General features: G+C 41.9%; 1 protein-coding gene across 2 annotated transcripts in view; it reads left to right on the plus strand.

Moving 5' to 3' along the window:
* Positions 1-18275, plus strand: part of PDE1C (phosphodiesterase 1C) — a gene marked incomplete at both ends in the record, with an annotated part of 503660 nt that overhangs the window by 110603 nt on the left and 374782 nt on the right. For both annotated transcript variants that reach the window (XM_080701934.1, XM_080701935.1), the window contains one exon: positions 3573-3744. In XM_080701934.1, the coding sequence (XP_080558060.1) occupies positions 3573-3744 (172 nt within the window). The remainder of the gene's footprint in view (positions 1-3572; positions 3745-18275) is intronic.

Raw genomic sequence — 18275 nt, forward strand, 5'->3', positions numbered from 1 at the left:
AGGTATTTTTCTTGCATCAAGAAGTCTTGATGTGGGAAAGACCAAGGCATCTGTTCAACTGTGATGTCAAGAGCAGAGCTTCTTCCCACCTCTCCACTCAGACAACTGCAGGATGTAGGCTTTTGCTATGATGTTAGCACCTCCTGGTCCCAAGATGGTTGCTGCAGCTCCAGCACCATGTCACTTTTCAGCAGGAAGAAGAAAGAAGGAAAAAATGGGGAATGACGAGGCTAGAAGGGACAAAAATGTTAAACACCCAACTGGGTATTTTTACTTCTCTAATTTGGAAGAGCCTCTGCACATGTTCTTTGCTGCTCTTCCTTACCTACTGAAGAGCTGCTCCTGCTCTCAGGCTACCACATGTGTCCTGCCCTCAGTGCTCTGAGGCTGGGCAGGTGAGCCCTGCTCTGGCTTCTGAAGCACCTTGTTTACCCCTTACTTGCGGCGTTTTGCCTACTTACTATGATTGCTTGTGGGTCCAAGCTACAAAGAAACACCAATGAGTTGGAAAGAAGACCGTGAGCGAAGTTATAAATAGGTTTCGCTCAACATTTACTACCAGTTCTTCCTTTCACATTCTCAACTTCTCATTCATCTAATTTAGGGCATAGAATGGAACCTGGCACGCTGTGAGAATTCAATATGTGTTTTTAGAACTAAAAAAAAAAAAGCAATAAAAGCAATGTGCAGGAAGCATATTGTAAGGCCTTCACTTATATCAACTTTAAGAAAATCAGCTGCTTCCCTCTTTTCTGGAATAAGACCTTCGTTAACTTATAAGAGATCCTCATTAACACAGAACCAGGCCTTCCTTAATGAGACCAGATCACATTGCGATCTATATGTCTAAAGCTTTTAAAGAAGCTGTTTTGCATCTTAGGACTTTGAGGGGGTCTGCTTCCCCCACTAATGTGCTCTTGACTGACACAAAAACAGTATGGGTGGACAATCCCAAAGTCAGCCAGTGATGGCCACGGTTAATTAGAGTCGTTTATTGATCCTGGGTGTCTTTGTTGAAGGCTCGGGGAACCCTGTGAGGTGCTTCACTTTGTGAGTGAAGCCCTTGATCCCAGTGGTAGAGCCATCCTTCTGGCACAGCACGCCAGGGTGTTATCTTCTGCAGTGGGTCACAGTGGCTAGCGAGGGTCTGGGGAAGGTTGCCCATGTGCACCGTATCTGTTTTCTCCACACCACTCCCATTAGCTGACACTGCTTCAAATTCTCTTCTATGTGTCACTCATGCCCCACAAAGAACCTTTGCGTGAATTAGAAAGAGATACCGTTTTTGCATAGGTGGGGTAGAGAAGGCCAGTCCCCTGCAGATGCACACAGATCTATGGTGCAGGGTTCACCAAATGACAATGTCTTTGTGCAGAGGTAAAAGCTTTCTTTCCTCTGGCTCGTGCATAACTAGCACGAGCCAGTGGTAACTACGTAATGGTCATGCTCTGACTCTACTTGAAAATCAAAGACAAAAATAAAACCTTTAGAACTTAAAAGTATTTAAAATATAGAATTTACAAAAAAGGTTATTAATTAGATTTTTATAACTTTTAAAAATAGTTTTATATTTATAGAAAAACTATAAAAGTATAAAATAATACAGAGATCTGGTATACTCTATACCCAGTTTTCTCTGTTACTAACCTCTTACATTAGTACAAATAAATTCTTATCATTAATAAACCAATATTGATACATTACTAGTAGCTGAATTCCATATATTATTCATCATCTAACACCCTTTTTAAGTTCCTGAACCTCATTCAGGATAGCAAAGTACATTTGGACATCATTACTTCTCTTCCTCCTCCTCCTCCTCTTCCTCCTCCTTCTCTTCCTCTTCCTTCTTGAAATAAACCCAGGAGCATTCTACCCCTAAGCTGTGCCTCCAGCCCTATTTTATTTTGAAACAGGGTCTCTCTAAGTTGTTGCATGTGGGTCTTGATCCTGTAATCCTCCTGTCTCAGCTCCCCAGTTTGGGGATTATAGGTGTGTACCGCAGTGCCTGGTTATGGCACATCATCTTGGTTCTTCTTGGCTATGCCAGTTTCTCAGACTTGCTTTGTATTTGATAACTTTGACAGTTTTGGAGAGTCTTGGTCAGGTATTTTGTAGAATATTCCCCAAATGGGATTTGTTGATGCTTTCCCTATAATTAGACTGGGTACTTAGTAGGCTTTATTATTATTTAGGTATGCTAAGGGCAATAGATCAGGAGACTACTTTAATTATTAAGATAGTTGAATGCTCACTGATCCCATTAAAGAAGTTTCACATCCTGTTGCATGAAGGCATCGAGGGAAGCACCAGGGTCAGTTAAGAGGCAGAAGGAGAGGAGATACTGTGGGCAAAAGCCTCTATTTTTTTTTGTTGATTTTGCTTGTAGGAAGGAATGGGCATGGATGGGGAGCAGGTGAGGGTTGGCTAGTTTGAGTGAGCTCTGGAGCGTAGGGACTATCTAGTATGTAGTTATCTGTAACTTGGGCTCGTGATGATGGGAACCTTGGGTTATTAGGGCAGGTGGATAGGGGTCAGGAGCATGAAAACCCTGTACGGGAGGAGGTTGAAGTGGACTCTGTGTTGGTCTGTATTTGAAAAGTGAGCCAATGGGAGAGGAATCCTCCTGAGGAGCTCGGGGTGGGTGGCGAGGGAGGCAGGAGACCAAAGCGCAGTGGTGGAGGGAGCCGGGCCTGGCATGTACGTGTAGAACAGGTGCAGATGCTAAAGCATGAAGCAGAGCTGGGAACATGTTTAACACACAGGGATGTTTGGATGGGTGATCACAGGAGCAAACATATGTGATAGGATGCCCTCATATCACAGCAAGGTTTACGTTGTCAACGGGTCTGGACGCCGGATGTCTGGGATGTTGACCTCCATCTCTGGTGGCCAGGATTTACCTTTGTGATACCATTTCTCTTTGATGTTGGACTCTCAAGTTTATCTTGTGTGTTTGAAGTGTTGGTAGAACAGGATATCAATAAGCATGCAGTGTAATTTTGTGTGTGTCTTGATATTAGAGAAAAATCAACCTGTGGATAATGAGTTCTAGTCCTTTGGGGTGTGGCCCTCTTTGCAGTGGGCAGTTCCATAGAAGAGAGTCTTGGAATTTGGGCCCCAGGCCAGCTGAGATCATGAGGGAGGCTTGTGTCTAAATATCCCCATTGCTCTTAAAAGTGGTTGTGCTTTACGTACTTACAGTTTTAGAATGAACTTACACAACTGTAGATACCTATAGATACAGCCATATTTGAACTGCTGTATCATTTTGACTATACCTATGGCCCTATCAGCACTTGGGGCTGATCAACTCTCCATTGAGACAGGAGGTATTCATAATGTGCAGGTATAAGTGAAGACATTTGGCGCCGACCTATTTTCTGCATGTAAATGTGATCATTTATAGTTACTTCATAAGTTGTTTAACGGTATCTTCTGGAGTCCTGTGATGTTGGTGGAGACCATGAAAAGGTGTAACCCTCCCTGCTGTGCTCAGAACATCCCACATGGGAAGGCAGGACGCAGAGGAGGTTGGTGATTCACCTGTGCATTTCCCCCCTTATCTTTAGGGTCTAAATCCCAGAACTGTCTGTGGAACTCCCTCATCGATGGGCTTACAGGGAATGTCAAGGAGAAGCCACGGCCAACGATTGTCCATGATCCCCGGCCCCCGGAGGAAATCCTAGCAGATGAATTGCCACAGCTGGATAGCCCCGAAGCCTTGGTGAAGACATCCTTCAGGTTTGCTGGATGAAAATTCAGTTTGCTCATTTTTATCTGCGTGGGAAGTTGTTTCAGTACAGTTGGAGGCAGAGTCAGCAGGGCCAGGAAGTGACGTCATTTCTTTGCTCTGAGTAAACTGGAATTGATGAAGGGGTGTTGGAATCAATGCTAGTTGGACTTCTGGCTGCACTTCCTAATGAAGTGATGATCCTAGCAGTAGTCAAGTTGCTGTTGGTATTTAATTGATATTGGCATTTAAATGCAGAGGCAAAGGACTTACCGATGTTGGCAATTTGAATTGGATTAATGAGTCTTTGGCTTCAAAAGATGATGACACATTCATAGAAATGTATAGAGAGAAAGTGCCTGGTGGAACTCATTCAACCCTGTGCTTTGGAGTCAGACGCTGGGGAAGGTTTCTGGCTGTGAGAGAGATAAGAGCTGCTGCAAAATTCTCATGGTGCAAGTGAGAATCTTCTTGCGTTGGTTCCCAGGTGGCTGGCTGTTCACTCTATTTTGGTTCAGCCTGCAAAGGTCTCTTTTATTTTCTTTTGATATTGTACTCTATTTCCATTATAACTCGATCCCATGCTTTTTTAACCCACATTAAACACAACTCTGGGCATAATGTACTATAAAAAAATGGGATTTTTTTTTCTTCTTTATTTCTGAATGGGTCTTGAAACATACAGTATACTGGTATCAGAATGATGATCTAATAAAATTTTTTAGCTTACCTTTCTCCCCTTTTTTCTTCTGTCACCTCATTTTTCCTTTCTCTCGCTTTTCTTGCTAATATAGACTTCATACTCTCCAACTGGCTGGAAGGTAATACAAACCTCACTTCAGACAACTTTTGGAGTCTGTGAAATATATTTAAAAATGTACTTTCTCTTATATCCAGGTGATGTGTATAATTGCCCAGTAAAAATTCATCTCATTGCATGAAAGTTTTTAGTGAAGACTGAATTACAGATTATCCTTAAAAGCATTGATGAATAGGGGCTTGAATTGCTTTATAAAACAAAGTAGTGGTGATTACTTTGGTGAGACGAGAATTGCAAGAAAATACTTTTATTCCTGGAAAAGGTTTGGTTATCACATCATGAGGTTTTAAATACAATAAATCCCACTCACTGTCATATCCCATGAACCCTCAATTCTTTGCAAGTAACTGGAGAAAGAAAAGATATTGGATGGCCCACTTGGTATCTGTGTTCTCAACGTGAAGGCAATCTCTTTAAATGCAGTGTTCTCATAGCTATTCCCAACTCAAATCAGGTCAATTGTCTTCTAAGAACAGCTAACCAGTCATTTTCTGACAAAGGGCGTCTTATTTATGTGCCCGTCTCCATTACCATCAGCTGTTTTTTTTGCATTTCCTTCCTGCTTTTTTTTTTATTGGTGCATTGTAATGGTACATGATAGATTCATGGTATACATTCATATATGCACAGAACATTATTTGGCCTGTTTTCCCTTTGTGCTTTTTAATAGAGATTGATTGGCCCTCTATTTGGTCTGCTGTTTGTACAGTGTGTCAATGTCTTGGTTCCTGGAAGAGATTCAATTATAAATTTTTAAAAATGTCAGTGCTTATTTCACTTGGCATAGTTGGAAAACACAACAGTCACAATTATGCCAGTGCTTTAGCAATTGAGGCTAGAAATCCATTAGAATTGGCTGTACATTTATTTGTGTCCATAAAACAACCGTGTGCTAGTCTGGCATCATCCTTCCTGTCAAATACTTAAATGGAAATATGAAATGGTAAATATTCTCTCATGCAGTTGTCCTTAACTGTGGTAGTCATGATCAGTTATGAGATCTGTTGCACATAAATTATTATAAGGAAACTTCTCAAGTATGGGAACAGTTTACTTACTAATCAATAAATTAGAACAGTGTCAAAGTTACCTTTGCAATAATGCCCCTGTTTTATATATGTGTTTAGAATGTCAAAGAAAGGAATAAACTCATGTTAGTTGTAATTGCATTTCTGTGACAAAAATACCTGGCATGAGAAACTTAGAAGAGGTAAAATTTATTTGGCTGGTGCTTGCTGAGCCCCAGTCCATGGTCAGCTGGTTCCAAGGGAGAAATATCATGGCGGTAGGGTGTTGTAGAAAATAGCTGCTCAGCTCATGGCAGCCAGGATACGGGGCAGGGGAGTCCAGGACAGACATAGCCTTGAGGCCGTGCATCCAGTGGCCTGCTTTCTCTAGCTGTGTCCCACCTCTGAACCTTTCTGCATTGGGGACTTGCTTTCATAACAGAACTATAGCTGGATTTCAAATAATGGGAGTATACCACTTATACATTCTTCTGCCCTCTTCTATCTGCCTCCAGGAGAAAAGAAAAACCTGAGAATTGCTGACTTCTAATGCTAGTGACCTAGGAGAAAAGATCCATTATGTCTCTATATTTTTTTAGTGATCAGTGCTCTCTGTCTCCGGTCTCCGTAACTAAGACATCTTCTTACCACCAAGGGACAAACTTCCTTCTGCTGAGATTGAAGGGTTGGATTCTTCTCTTTGACTCTGAAATCCAGAACTTTTCAGCCACTCAGCTCTATGTGTGCCTGCATATGTGTGCGCGCGCGCGCACACACACACACACACACACACACACACAGAGCTGGGAGATCTGCACAAGTGATTGTTAATGTCCTGCCCCTCTCAGTCCTAAAGAGGAGCACATGGCTCCCGTGTATTGGCACCGTCGGCTACCAGTGTAGGGCCGTTACCATCGAGTGATGCAGGGTGAGTGGTGTTTTGATGACTCCCTGCTCTTTCTCCACATTCACGTTTGGGTGGCATTTAGATTCTGGGGCCATAAAATGTCATCAGCCTGCATTCTGAACAAGATCCAAATTGCAACAGTAATAAGTGTAGTGTGCCAGGTTATTAGGAAGTCCAGTCTTTTCTTGGTGTCTTCTCCCTAACTATTCCCAGGGACTCTCAAGACTGACAATGGTTTAGGTTTTAGCCCCTATCCTGCTTTGGCTTTCACCAGGGAAAAGGAGGTTTCTGTTGAAGCTGGACTTTTGACCTCTGTCGGTTATGAGTCCACAACACCAACTCAGACTGTCTCTTTCCCTGAATGTCTCCTCTCAGTGGCTTTTACTGTTCTTTCCTGGCACCTATCTCACATGGTTATACCACAGTTTTTCTCAGAAATGTTCTAATAATATGGATTCTCAGAAGGAAAGGGCTACAAGCTTAACTCCAATTTTCCCACAAGTATTTTCTATCAGCAAGTAGATGAAGACAAATATATACAAGCCACTCCAAGAACAAAGAGAGTTCCCTTGTTAAATATTTGTGTAATATTCTCATTTAAGTAGCTCTTTCTAGATCAAATGGATGGCCTTCTCTAATGTTGAATTCTACTTTCCATTCCCAAAGATAGGAAGGGTTTATAAATTCTTAACTAGTAGGTATAAGGATGCTGTTTACTGTAGAGATGAAAAGGCCAGTCTAGAAAGGCAGAGCCTATGGTTCTGACTGAATGTGAACCCACACCAGTCTGCCAGTTGCTTAGAAATTGGGGGTCACCAATTGTAGCAGCAAAGGACAGCTTGGATAGGCTTTAGGAATTCCTCTCCAAATAAACAGATCATCTATAGACACTCATAAAAAAGTATGCTTATGATTCAAATGCTGCTTCAAGACAAGTCCCCGGGCCTCCTCTTCCAACCAGGCTGCCGTCCCATACCTGTCCTGTGAACACTCTGGGACTACCTTTAGTAGCCAACACTACTTTATGTCAGTTATCAATGGGGCCAGAAGTGTTGCTGGAAGTGAGAATCCAACACACAGAATTAGAGACCAAGATTTGGGAAAACTAGAAACCCTTCTTTTCCCAGGGCTGTATGTTGATATTTGCTGTGGGTGCAAATGCCATCTTAGCTCTGAACAGCTTCCCGACACTGTCCTGTCTCCGCCCTCTGCTGGGCAGTGGTGATGGGGCAGGGGCTCTGGCCTAGGGTGACAGTTGGGCAGAGTCTTGGGAGGGAGGTCCTGGGGCTTGTCTGGAAGTTCTCATTTCTGTCCAAGTTCAGGTTCTAGCTGATGTCTCTGAAGAGGAACACAGTTTAGTGCTGAGCTGTGTGAAGGACTTGAGCTTTCACTTTCCCTGAAAGGGACGTTCTACACTACTCAGGATAATTCAACTGATTATAGTTGGCTATATTGTGTTTTAGTTCTGATTCTGTTACCATAGGGACATTTCTTCATCTTCCAGACCTGTTTTTCTTTTCTTTTCCTTGTTTTCTCCTACTTTATGAAGATATAACTGAAAAATAAAAATTGTGTATATATATATATATGATGTATAATGTAATATGTTATGTTACATTAAAATGATTAAATAAAGCTAATTAGCATACCCTAGCTTTACATACGTGTGTGTGTGTGTGTGTGTGTGTGTGTGTGTGTGTGTGTGTGTGTTTGAATCTATTTTCTTAACTGTCACAAATAAGGTTGGGTCAGAATGTTGGCTCAGACAGTTTGAACTCAATTTGACATTGTAATCAAACTGGGGGTCCTATAAAAGGGATTGTGGACTCACTCCAGGTCTGGGTATGGTTTAAGAATATGTTTTTCTAACAAGAATTAGGTGCTGCTGGTGCCACTGGTGGAATGGTCATTCTTGGAGAACTATTGGATTAGATGATATTTAATATCCCTTTGAACTTGAAAATATTTTGCTATGTTAATTTGAGCAGAACACTTACCTATTTTGGCATAATTTGAAATCTTTGAAATGGTAATTAAAAGAGCCCTTCTCAGGGTTGCTAGGAGGACGTAACAGAGATATACATGAAAGAGACTAGTAGTATGCAGCATCTAGACTGTGCTCAGGAAGTATTAGTTTTGTACTCTGCTCAGCACTCTCTGGAATCTTTGCCTGCCCTTGAGACTACCCTTCTAGGACAGTGGATCAAGGTTGGGTTTTGTGGCTCCAGGGGCAGATACTGTGGGGCCTGGAAGCGGACTAAGCCATTAGCAGGAAATGTCTGCTTTCCAAACCTAGACTCTTGCAGGGAAGAAAGCGGAATTGAAATTAAACAAAGTGAGTTCAGGGTCAGGAAATGTGGCCCTTGAGAACTTGCCTCTTTGCCTTGTTCCTCATGTGCTGTCTTTGAACCTGTTGCTCTGCTCAGGTTGTTATTAAAGGTGATTTAGAAACTAAATTGCACCCGGGACTAAGGAAGACAGGCAAGTCAAGTCAGACCAACTAGTGCCAGGAATCAGATCCTGCCACTAGAGGATCCAGAACAGGAAAGACCTGTCAGCCTTTGCTCCCCTCCCCACCTCTTCCCTGGGGTGCACACCTACAGAGGTGAAACCTGGCCCAGATCATATTGAAAGTCGAGGAAAATAATGTCCATTGGGCATCTGCAGTGTGCCATGAATTTGGCAGTCACTTGCTCACTTAATCTTTCCAGACCCTAGCAAGGTGTGGATTGCCATCCCAGTTGTACATGTTAAGAAATTGAGACTCAGAGAGACCAACAAGTTTTCCTGAAGTTACCTGGAAGGTGGCAAAGCTAGAGAATTAAACTCAATGGCCCTGGTTCTAAGTCATGAGCTCTCTAACCGTGTTCTACTATCACCGTCTTACCTTGGCTTTCAAGTTTCTGGAACTTTTGGTGAAATAAGACAGTTCGATTGGTTGCACTTGTTTGGGAGCACACTTTGAATGCATAATTTTGATATATATCCTGTATTTCTACAAGACTAACCCTGCTTTGTTCCACAAAATCTTGTGCTAGTCCACATTGATATTTTAAAACCATCCCCTAAGCCCATTAAGGTAGTGCTTCTCAGATTTTATATCTAGATAACTTCCTTGGGAAATCCTGTTAAACACAGGTTCTGGTTCAGTGGGTCTGGGGCACAGCCTATGAACCTGCATTTTCTAACAAGCTCAGGCGATACGATGGTCTGAGTGGCAAGGCATGGGCTTAGGAATTCCTCACGTGTGAATGTGCAAACTCTTGTCTAAACTATATGGCTGAAGTCATGGTTTTGAGTCTCAGTTTCCTCATTTTTCAAAAGGAAACAAGAAAACAATAACAGGTGTTGGGGCTTTTATTGCAAACAAAGGTGACAACATCCTAATTCCTTCTTCCTCCCTCCCTCCCTCCCTTCTTTCCTGGGACTGGAGATTGAACCCAGGGGCATTCTACCTCTGAGCTATACTCTCAGCTCTATTTTATTTTTTATTTGGAAAGAGGCTCTTACTAAGTTTCAGAGGCTGGCCGTGAACCTATGATCTTTCTGTCTCAGCTTCTTAAGTCCTGGGTCTATAAGCGTGTGCCACCACCCCCAGCAATTTATTCTCTCTTGGTTTTTAAACACTGCTTAGGAGTGGATTGCTCCTTTATACCCCAACCCTTTCTTTTGAGATTGAGTCATGCAATGCCAAGCCTGGGGATAGGAGCCCTGTGAATGCTACGTGAGTGAAGTTGGCCATGGGCCTGAGCTCTGTGGGCAGTAACAGGAACACTGGAGCCACCCAGTGCTCCAGCAGTCTCAGTTATTGACCTTGAATTGCGTGACTCCTGTGTGGGTTGAGTTGCCGGGATTTGATAACTTTGCCTCTGGAAGAATAGCATGTTACCTCCTAGGGAGTCACTGGGGACTTACTGAGCTCTTCCCACTTAGAACAGACTTATTTGGGCTTTGGCAAAGGCTGGGAGATTCTATACATGTCTTACTAAGACTTTTGTTCCCAGGAGCAGAACTGCATTGAGCTAACACCTCCGCCACGGATGAGATGAAGGTTGTGTCAGATCCCATTTAATGGATTGTGTTTTCCACGCAGAATTAAATTGTTGAACTCATTCTCGTTGGGCTTTTGGCAGTCATTTTCCCACCAGGGGTTGCTGCCAAGAAGTCATATTCTGACTTGATTGCTCTCAGGAAATGTGCAGTCTGGCTGATGACATGGCGTGGCGTGCGGTGGAGTCCCCTGTGGCTTCAGACCCCACCCCGGGATGAGTCATGGGTTAAAATTCCCAATTAGCTCATGGGAAGTCTGTTCACAAGGATTTCTCTGTTACCATGTGTTAGTGACCCACTGGGAGCTCCTGGGGAGCCGTGACCCTAGTTGTTGTGAAGGAAAAATTGTGTCCATGGTAGACAAAAGCCGTGCATCCCAGGTGTACTAGCTTGGTGAGGATCCTCAGGCTGCCTGTTCCTGAAAGACCCTGGCCTCCTCTGATGGCGACTTTGGATCAATGGTGGCATTGCTGAGCTTTCTCTAGAGCTGCACTGCAATTTGAGATGCATCTACCCAACACTTTTCTCTCTTTCTCCTTCACTGGGAGCCACAATGCCTCCTGGTCTTTCTCAGTCTCTCCTAGCTCCTGACTTGGAGATTTTCCCCTTGCTAAATTTCTTGTACGTCTAATCCTGTATGGCATCTGACATCTACTTTTCAAAGGTCCAAGGATCATACAGTGATCTGTCTGTCACTCTGTGGCTTTCTGCTGGGCCATACTTGCAGCTTGGTTCTGTGGGCACAGTCTAGAAATCCGGGACCAGTATCTCAATATTAATTGTATATTTTATATCTGATACTGTGTTTTCTCCATGGGCTGTAGTGTTAGTGCGAGCATCAGGCTACAGCTTTTTTTTTTTAGTATCTTGTTCTTAAATTGCCTACAGGAAATTTTGCTGAAGCATTGAATTAAGAAACTACAAAAGGTGATAACTTTAAATTATACTAAAAATATGGTGTTTTAATTGTTCAAGAGAAATGCTGGAAAATATTGAACTCTACACAGAAGGTTGGATTATGGACACAATCTGGTTCTCAGACTTTGGACCTATCCCCAAGGCTCATTTCCCCACAAGAGTGTGCCTTTCTTCAAACCAGAACACTTTCTCACTGGCTTGTGGGGAAATCCAGGCTTCTAGTTCCAGGGATGGAGCTTATCCAAGTGTACTCAACTCCTCAGTATAAGTCTAAATCATAACAACTCTTAACAGCACATTCTGCAAAGTATAAACTATTCACTCTAGAACAGCCCCCCATGAAGGGGTCAAGAGCTTCAGTATTGTCAGGTGGGGAGGAGGGCTGGGACATTTCTTCTATGGCCTGCCTCTCCATGACCCCATCAGTGACAAGTGTCAGTCAACTTACCCATGTTTTCTAATAAGTAACGGGAGCTTCTGCCCAAGGCCACAGAGAGGTCTGAAGTATGCAGGGAGTTACTGACGTTCTCTCTAAATAAAGGAAGAAGTCATGAAGGCTTGGAATCACCTTGGACCAAACAACACCCAGGGTTCAGTGTGGGAGCTTGGTGCACGTGTTTCTCCTCTCCAGGTGTATAAGCAATAACTTTACTGTATATAATCTGGAGTCTCACAAGGGTGAGATTTTCAGGAGATTGTCACATGTGTGTGAAGGCAGGACTTTAGAAGCTTTGGAGTGGGAGCAGCAGGGTGTAAAGGTTTGTGGGGAAACCAGGGGCAGAGCCCAAGACCAAAGGCACCGTGTGCTCTTGCTTGGTTTCTTACACAGGTGGGCTGTTGGACCTCCTACCCACATGCTCACTGGACCTTCCAATTCCCCTACGATGGCATGCATCACATTACTCTTATTTATATTTCACATTAGATACTCATTTTTCTGCGGGAACAGAGACCCACTTCCTGGTTTCGCTGGTATGAGATGCTGATGGTGCATTTGTTGATTGAATGAAGAGACTTCCCATTCTACTGCAAGAAAGGTAGTGTAAATCTAGGACCTGGAAGGGTACATTCAACACGTCCCAGGCATTAGAGAAATTCCTAGTGAGGGGAGAGGACAACAGAAATGCTGTGGGAAATGTCCCAAAGACTTCAGAAGCTTACAATACAGGTAGCATTCTGTGAAAGTCTGATTCCTTTCTTTGCTAAAAATTTTTGCTAAAAATTTTTGTAGTAGGATTTATTATTGGCACTCAGTAGACACTGAAGAGTTACCTGGAGAAATTGACATCGCAATGCAAGAAACACCTGTGTGGCAGGGTCACAACTTTGTCGGTATCCCCAGATGTGCAAGAAAATGTAGTTTCAATTGAGCTAATCTTTCTCTAGAGCCCCTGCTTTACTGGGTAACAGAGGGAGAAACACCACATTTCAAGTCTGTAAGGAACTTTGTTTGGGTAGTGCTTTTTTTAATTTTTTTTTTAGTTTTTAGTTTTTTAAAGTAAATGTTCCCTTTTCCAGAAATGTTCCCCCCCCCCCGCGCACCTCACCAAGTGGTGTCTCAGTGGCAGCCGAGGAAATGTGTGTCCTCCAACTCTTCTGGTGGTGGGTGGGATGTGGACTCCCTTGCTTTACCCTCCCCATGGCACCACAGCAGTGCTTTGGGTCCCCTGAAGGTCTGATTGTGATGCAGGGTAGATGGTGCAGCCTTCTACCTGGACTATGTTGTCCCAATGTCAACCTCACCGGCTGACTCTCCAGGTAAAGTCTAGCGTTTGGCATAGGTCTGTGGAAACCTTTGAGGACCAAGGGGCAATCTGGGGAAGCTGCCCCCGCTCTCCTTTACCCAGTGACCGGCCACTGCATTGCCTCTGACGGGAAACCTCTGTGGGTGGGTGTCCCACTAGAGGGGAGGAGGAGAGCGCACAGAGCTCAGCTCATCTCTTGTGCCTCTTTCCTTTCTTTTCATGATCCCTCCCAGCCAGACAAACTGGATCCCTGGATTTGCACTTGGCCCACATCATCTTCTATTCATTTCTAGTACCAGGCCTGGAACTAAGTGGATAAGTTAGAGAGACAGACTGACATGGGACCCTGCACTGGGAAACATCTCAAAAACACTGTGTGTCAGCCCTTACATACCTACAGTGATGAACAATTTTGCCGCATTTGTTTTTGCAGCAAAATAAAGGTACCTTATATAAAAATAAAGTTAACCCCTTAAAATCTGTGTCCTGCACTAATGTAAATCTGAGTCTCGCTGATTGGTGGTTGATCTCTGTTCTCTGAAGCAGAGGCTCCACTGCTTCAGGTTATTAACCTTACAGTAACAGGTAGGGTCACGTTGTTAACCTCACAATAACATGTCCCCACGTTTTACCCTAGAACTATTTGTTCATTTTTACAGCACTAGGGCAGAGTTGTTGACCTTGTTAATGGAGAAGGAGCAGTTTCTTTCTTAGAATCTTTCTGGTAGCAAATGTTCTCTTCCCATTCAAGTGTTCGGAGCCTCCTCTGCAGCGGTACCCTGTGTGGGGTCAGTGCCACACACAGTGAATTGGACCAACATGTGCCTTGACCATCAGCCCCACAGAGATCAATCAGTGTGCTGAATGGCTCTTGATAGATTGGACCAACACATGCCTTGACCATCAGCCCCGCAGAGATCAATCAGTGTGCTGAATGGCTCTTGATAGATTGGACCAACACATGCCTTGACCATCAGCCCCGCAGAGATCAATCAGCGTGTTGAATGGCTCTTGATAGAACCATGAAACAGGCCACTCCGTTGACATGAAAGAGAACATGTGAATGAGGATGAAGGCAAGAAAACATGGCGAAGGTTGAGGAAACTGATTTGCATCTAAGGCATGGAAAGGGGAGACACATAGAATTTGGAACTGGGTAAAAAAAAACTGAACTGGGATTATATATGTTGGGACCTTGCATGCCACAGAGTTTCAGTTTTATTCCATACATAGAAATATCTGAACCTCTTGTTAATCATTAGGGAAGCAGAAAGGAGACTATATTTTTTCATAAAGTTACAGAATTAGAAATATTATTTCTCCTATAATGTAGCATCAAAACAAAGATTTCTTGTGGGACAGAGGACTGAGGATTCTGTAGTGTCTGAAGGAGGTCGCTTGTGAAAACATCTTTTCCCGCATGGATTGGAAAGGAGTCCATTTTGTAAAGTATTTCCGAATGTAGTACTAGCTAATGGCCACTGACTATACAGTTCACAGCTGTAGCCCGCTGAAGCTCCCCATTTATTGATTACTGCTAAGTACAGCTAGTAGTGAGTTTGCTAGGATAGATTACTTCTAGACCCTGGGAGCCAGCTCTGTTGGGGCAGCATTGCTATTTACACAGAAACGCTGCAGACACACTTGTCCTCATTTAGAAGAGGTGATAACTGGCTCAGGAGATGAGGCACAAGCATTTACAGGCAAACATATTGCAGACTTCCCCAGAGAGTGACTCATGCGTGCTGCAGTCACAAACAGGAAGGTGTGACTCAAAAAGTTGGTCCAAGATCCAAAATTAAAACCTTGATCTGTTCATCATTCTCATTCTTTAAAAATGGCCTAGAGATTGGATAAGAAAGGTGTGTGTGTGTGTGTGTGTGTGTGTGTGTGTGTGTGTGTGTGTATTTTGTGGGAATGGGTGTGGGGCTGAATTATAGTTGTTTATGTGTTTATGCAATGTTTTGCAAATTAATTTACTTGTGAACAGATCTTCCCCAAATCAGGGTTGAGTTTCCTCAGCTGTTCAGTTGTTAAATTGCTAAGGGTAGCACTCAATCTGGCTATCATGTGTAACCATAAATCAATATATATGTTCCTATATTTAAGAAATACTTTGTATTTTTATCATATGAATTATCTTATCTTCCCACATTTATATATTATTTCATTTTAGTAGACTTTTATTGGTGTATTTAGTCTCACATCATAATGTGTTCAGAGTGATAGGGACACACGTGGCCACGGCTCTTGGCGAGTTTCCCCCAGCTCTCCACTCTCTTTTATTCTCTTCCCTTCCCCATACATGATATTGAGATGGGAGTTGATAATTTCATCTGTGTTCATAACTTCAGTAAAAGTGTCTCTTTCATTAATTTTCCTCCACTTCTCCCCACCCCCGAGACCCTCTCCATCACCCCCACTGGCGTTTCTCTTCCATTTTTAAAGTCTTATATGTATCTAAGTTCCTCCCAGGCTTCTACATGTGAGAGAAAACACATGAACCTTCACCTTATATGACTGACTAATCTGCTTCTGCTTCACATAATGCTCTCCAGATCTGTCCATTTTCCTGAATATGCCATAATTTTGTTTTTCTTTTATTGCTGGGTAGAATTTTGTGTGTATATTCTATAATTTTGAAATCCATTCATCTGTTGACGGACACTAGGTTGGTTCCACAATTTGGCTATTGTGAACTGTGTGCTACAAACATGGATATGCATGTATCATTATAATTTTCTGATTTCAATCCCCTTGGAAAGATACCAAGAGCGGTATAGCTAGATTGTATACTGGATCCATTCCCAGTTTTCTGAGTAATTTCCACAGTAGCTTCACTAATTTGCAATCTCACAACAGTGTATAAAAGTTCCCATTTTCCCACATACTTGTTACGATTTACTGTTGTTTGATTTCTTGATGATTGGCATTCTGATTAGAGTTAGATGGAATCTCAGTGCAGTTTTGATTTGCATCTCCCTGATGGCTAATGATGTTCAATATTTCTGCATAATTTAATTGTCCATTTGTATCTTTTTTGTGACGTGTCTATGTAGTTCAGTTGCCCATTTCACGATTCTTTTAAGTTCTTTGTATATTCTTGATATTAGTCCTCTATCAGAGGAGTATCTGGCAAAAAAACTTCTCCCATTTTGTAGGCTTTCTCTTTAGATGCTTTTTTAAAAAGTACTTTTATTGGTGCATTATAATCTCACCTCATAATGTAATTCATGGTGATGGTGACATACATGTACACAACACTTTTAGTTGATATTTTTTGGGGGGTCTTCTAAGTATAAGATCATACCATCTGCAAACAGAGATCATTTCAATTCTTCTTTTCCTATTTGTGGTTATTTACTTCTCATGCCTTATCATGCTGGCTAGAGTTTCTAGTACAATAATGAAAAGGAATGAGAATCGTGGGCATCTTTGTCCTGTTTCTGATTTTAAAGGGAATTCTTGCAGTGTGTACCCATTCAACTTGATGAGGCCTATGGATTTAATGTATCTTGCCTCTATGATGTTGAGGTAAGTTCCTTCTATTTTGACTTTATGCAGTGTGTATTTGTCAAATGCTTTTTCAGCATGTATCAAGATGATCACATAATTTTCGTACCTAGTTCTACTTAACTGGTATTTACACATGACTTGTGTATGTTGAATCAACCTTGCATTCCTGGAATAAAACCAACTTGGTCATGGTATAGAATTTTCTTGAAATGGGTTTGAATGTATCTTTGTTCATCAGAGATATTGGTCTATAATTTTTTTTGTTCGGATTATCTTTATTCAGTTTTATGTATTAAGATGATATTGGCTTCATAGAAGATGTTTGGAAGGAACCCATCTCTTTCTATCTCACATAGTAAATTGTAAAAATTGGTGTTAGTTCTATAAAGGATTTATAGAAATCAGCTGGGAATCCATCTGGATCTGGGAATTTGTTTATTTATTTTGCAGAACTGGGGGTTGAACCCAGGGGCATTCTACCTCCAAGCTAGAACTCCAGTCCTATTATTTATTTATTTATTGCAGTACTGCAGATTGAACTCAGGGGCATTCTACCTCTGAGCCCTATTTTTATTCTTAATTTTGAAACAGGGTCTCACTAAGTAGCTAAGGCTAGCCATGAACCTGTAATCCTCCTGTCTCAGCCTCTCAAGTACTGAGGTTACAAGTGTCTGCCACCATGCCCAGCTCCCATTTTTTATTCTTAATTTTGAAACAGGGCCTCAGTAAGTAGCTAAGGCTGGCCTCGAACCTGAGATCCTTATGTCTCAGCCTCCCAAGTATTGGGATTTTAAGTGTGCACCACTACACCTAGATCAGTTTGGGTTTTCTGTATCCTCTTCATTCAGATCACTTAAGTTTTAAGTGTCTAGAAATCTGTTGATTTCTTCTATGACTTCCAGTTTATTGGAGTATAAATTTTCAAAATAGTTTCTGATGATCCTCTGCATTTTCCCACTGTTTCCCTTTTCAATTATCATTTTAGTCATTTGAGTCAATTCTCTTTCTTTTGGTTAGGTTGGCTAAAGGTTTATCAATCTTGATTACCTTTTTTTAATCCTTTTGGTTTTTTGATGGTTTGTATTTTTTTGTTGTTCCCTATTGTATTTATTTCTGCTCTGATTTCAATTATATTTTGCCTTCCACAAGCTTTGGAATTATCCTGTTTCAGTTTTTAAAGTGCCTTGAAGTATATCATTAGGTGTTCACTTAATGACGGTTTTTCTCAATGGTATGAATTTTCCTCCTAAAACCACCTTCAAAGTGACCCATAGATTTTGTTATGTTGTGTTTCTAATTTTGTTTAATTCTGGGATTTTTAAATTTCTACCCTTATTATTTCTATGATTCAATCATTATTCAAAAGTGTATTATTCAATCTGTATGTATTTATGTAATTCCTTTGGGTTTTTCTGTTGTTGATTTCTCCTTTCATTCTATTATGGTTTGAAAGGATGCAAAGAATTATATTACATTTAAAAAAATTTGCTGGCACTTGCTCTGTGGCCAAGAATATGGTCTATTTTAGAAAATATTCCATGAAAAACTGAGAAGAACGTATTTTGTTGTTGTTGAATGC

This window comes from Muscardinus avellanarius, assembly GCF_963383645.1.
Source record: "Muscardinus avellanarius genome assembly, chromosome: 9".
Classification (NCBI taxonomy): Eukaryota; Metazoa; Chordata; class Mammalia; order Rodentia; family Gliridae; genus Muscardinus; species Muscardinus avellanarius.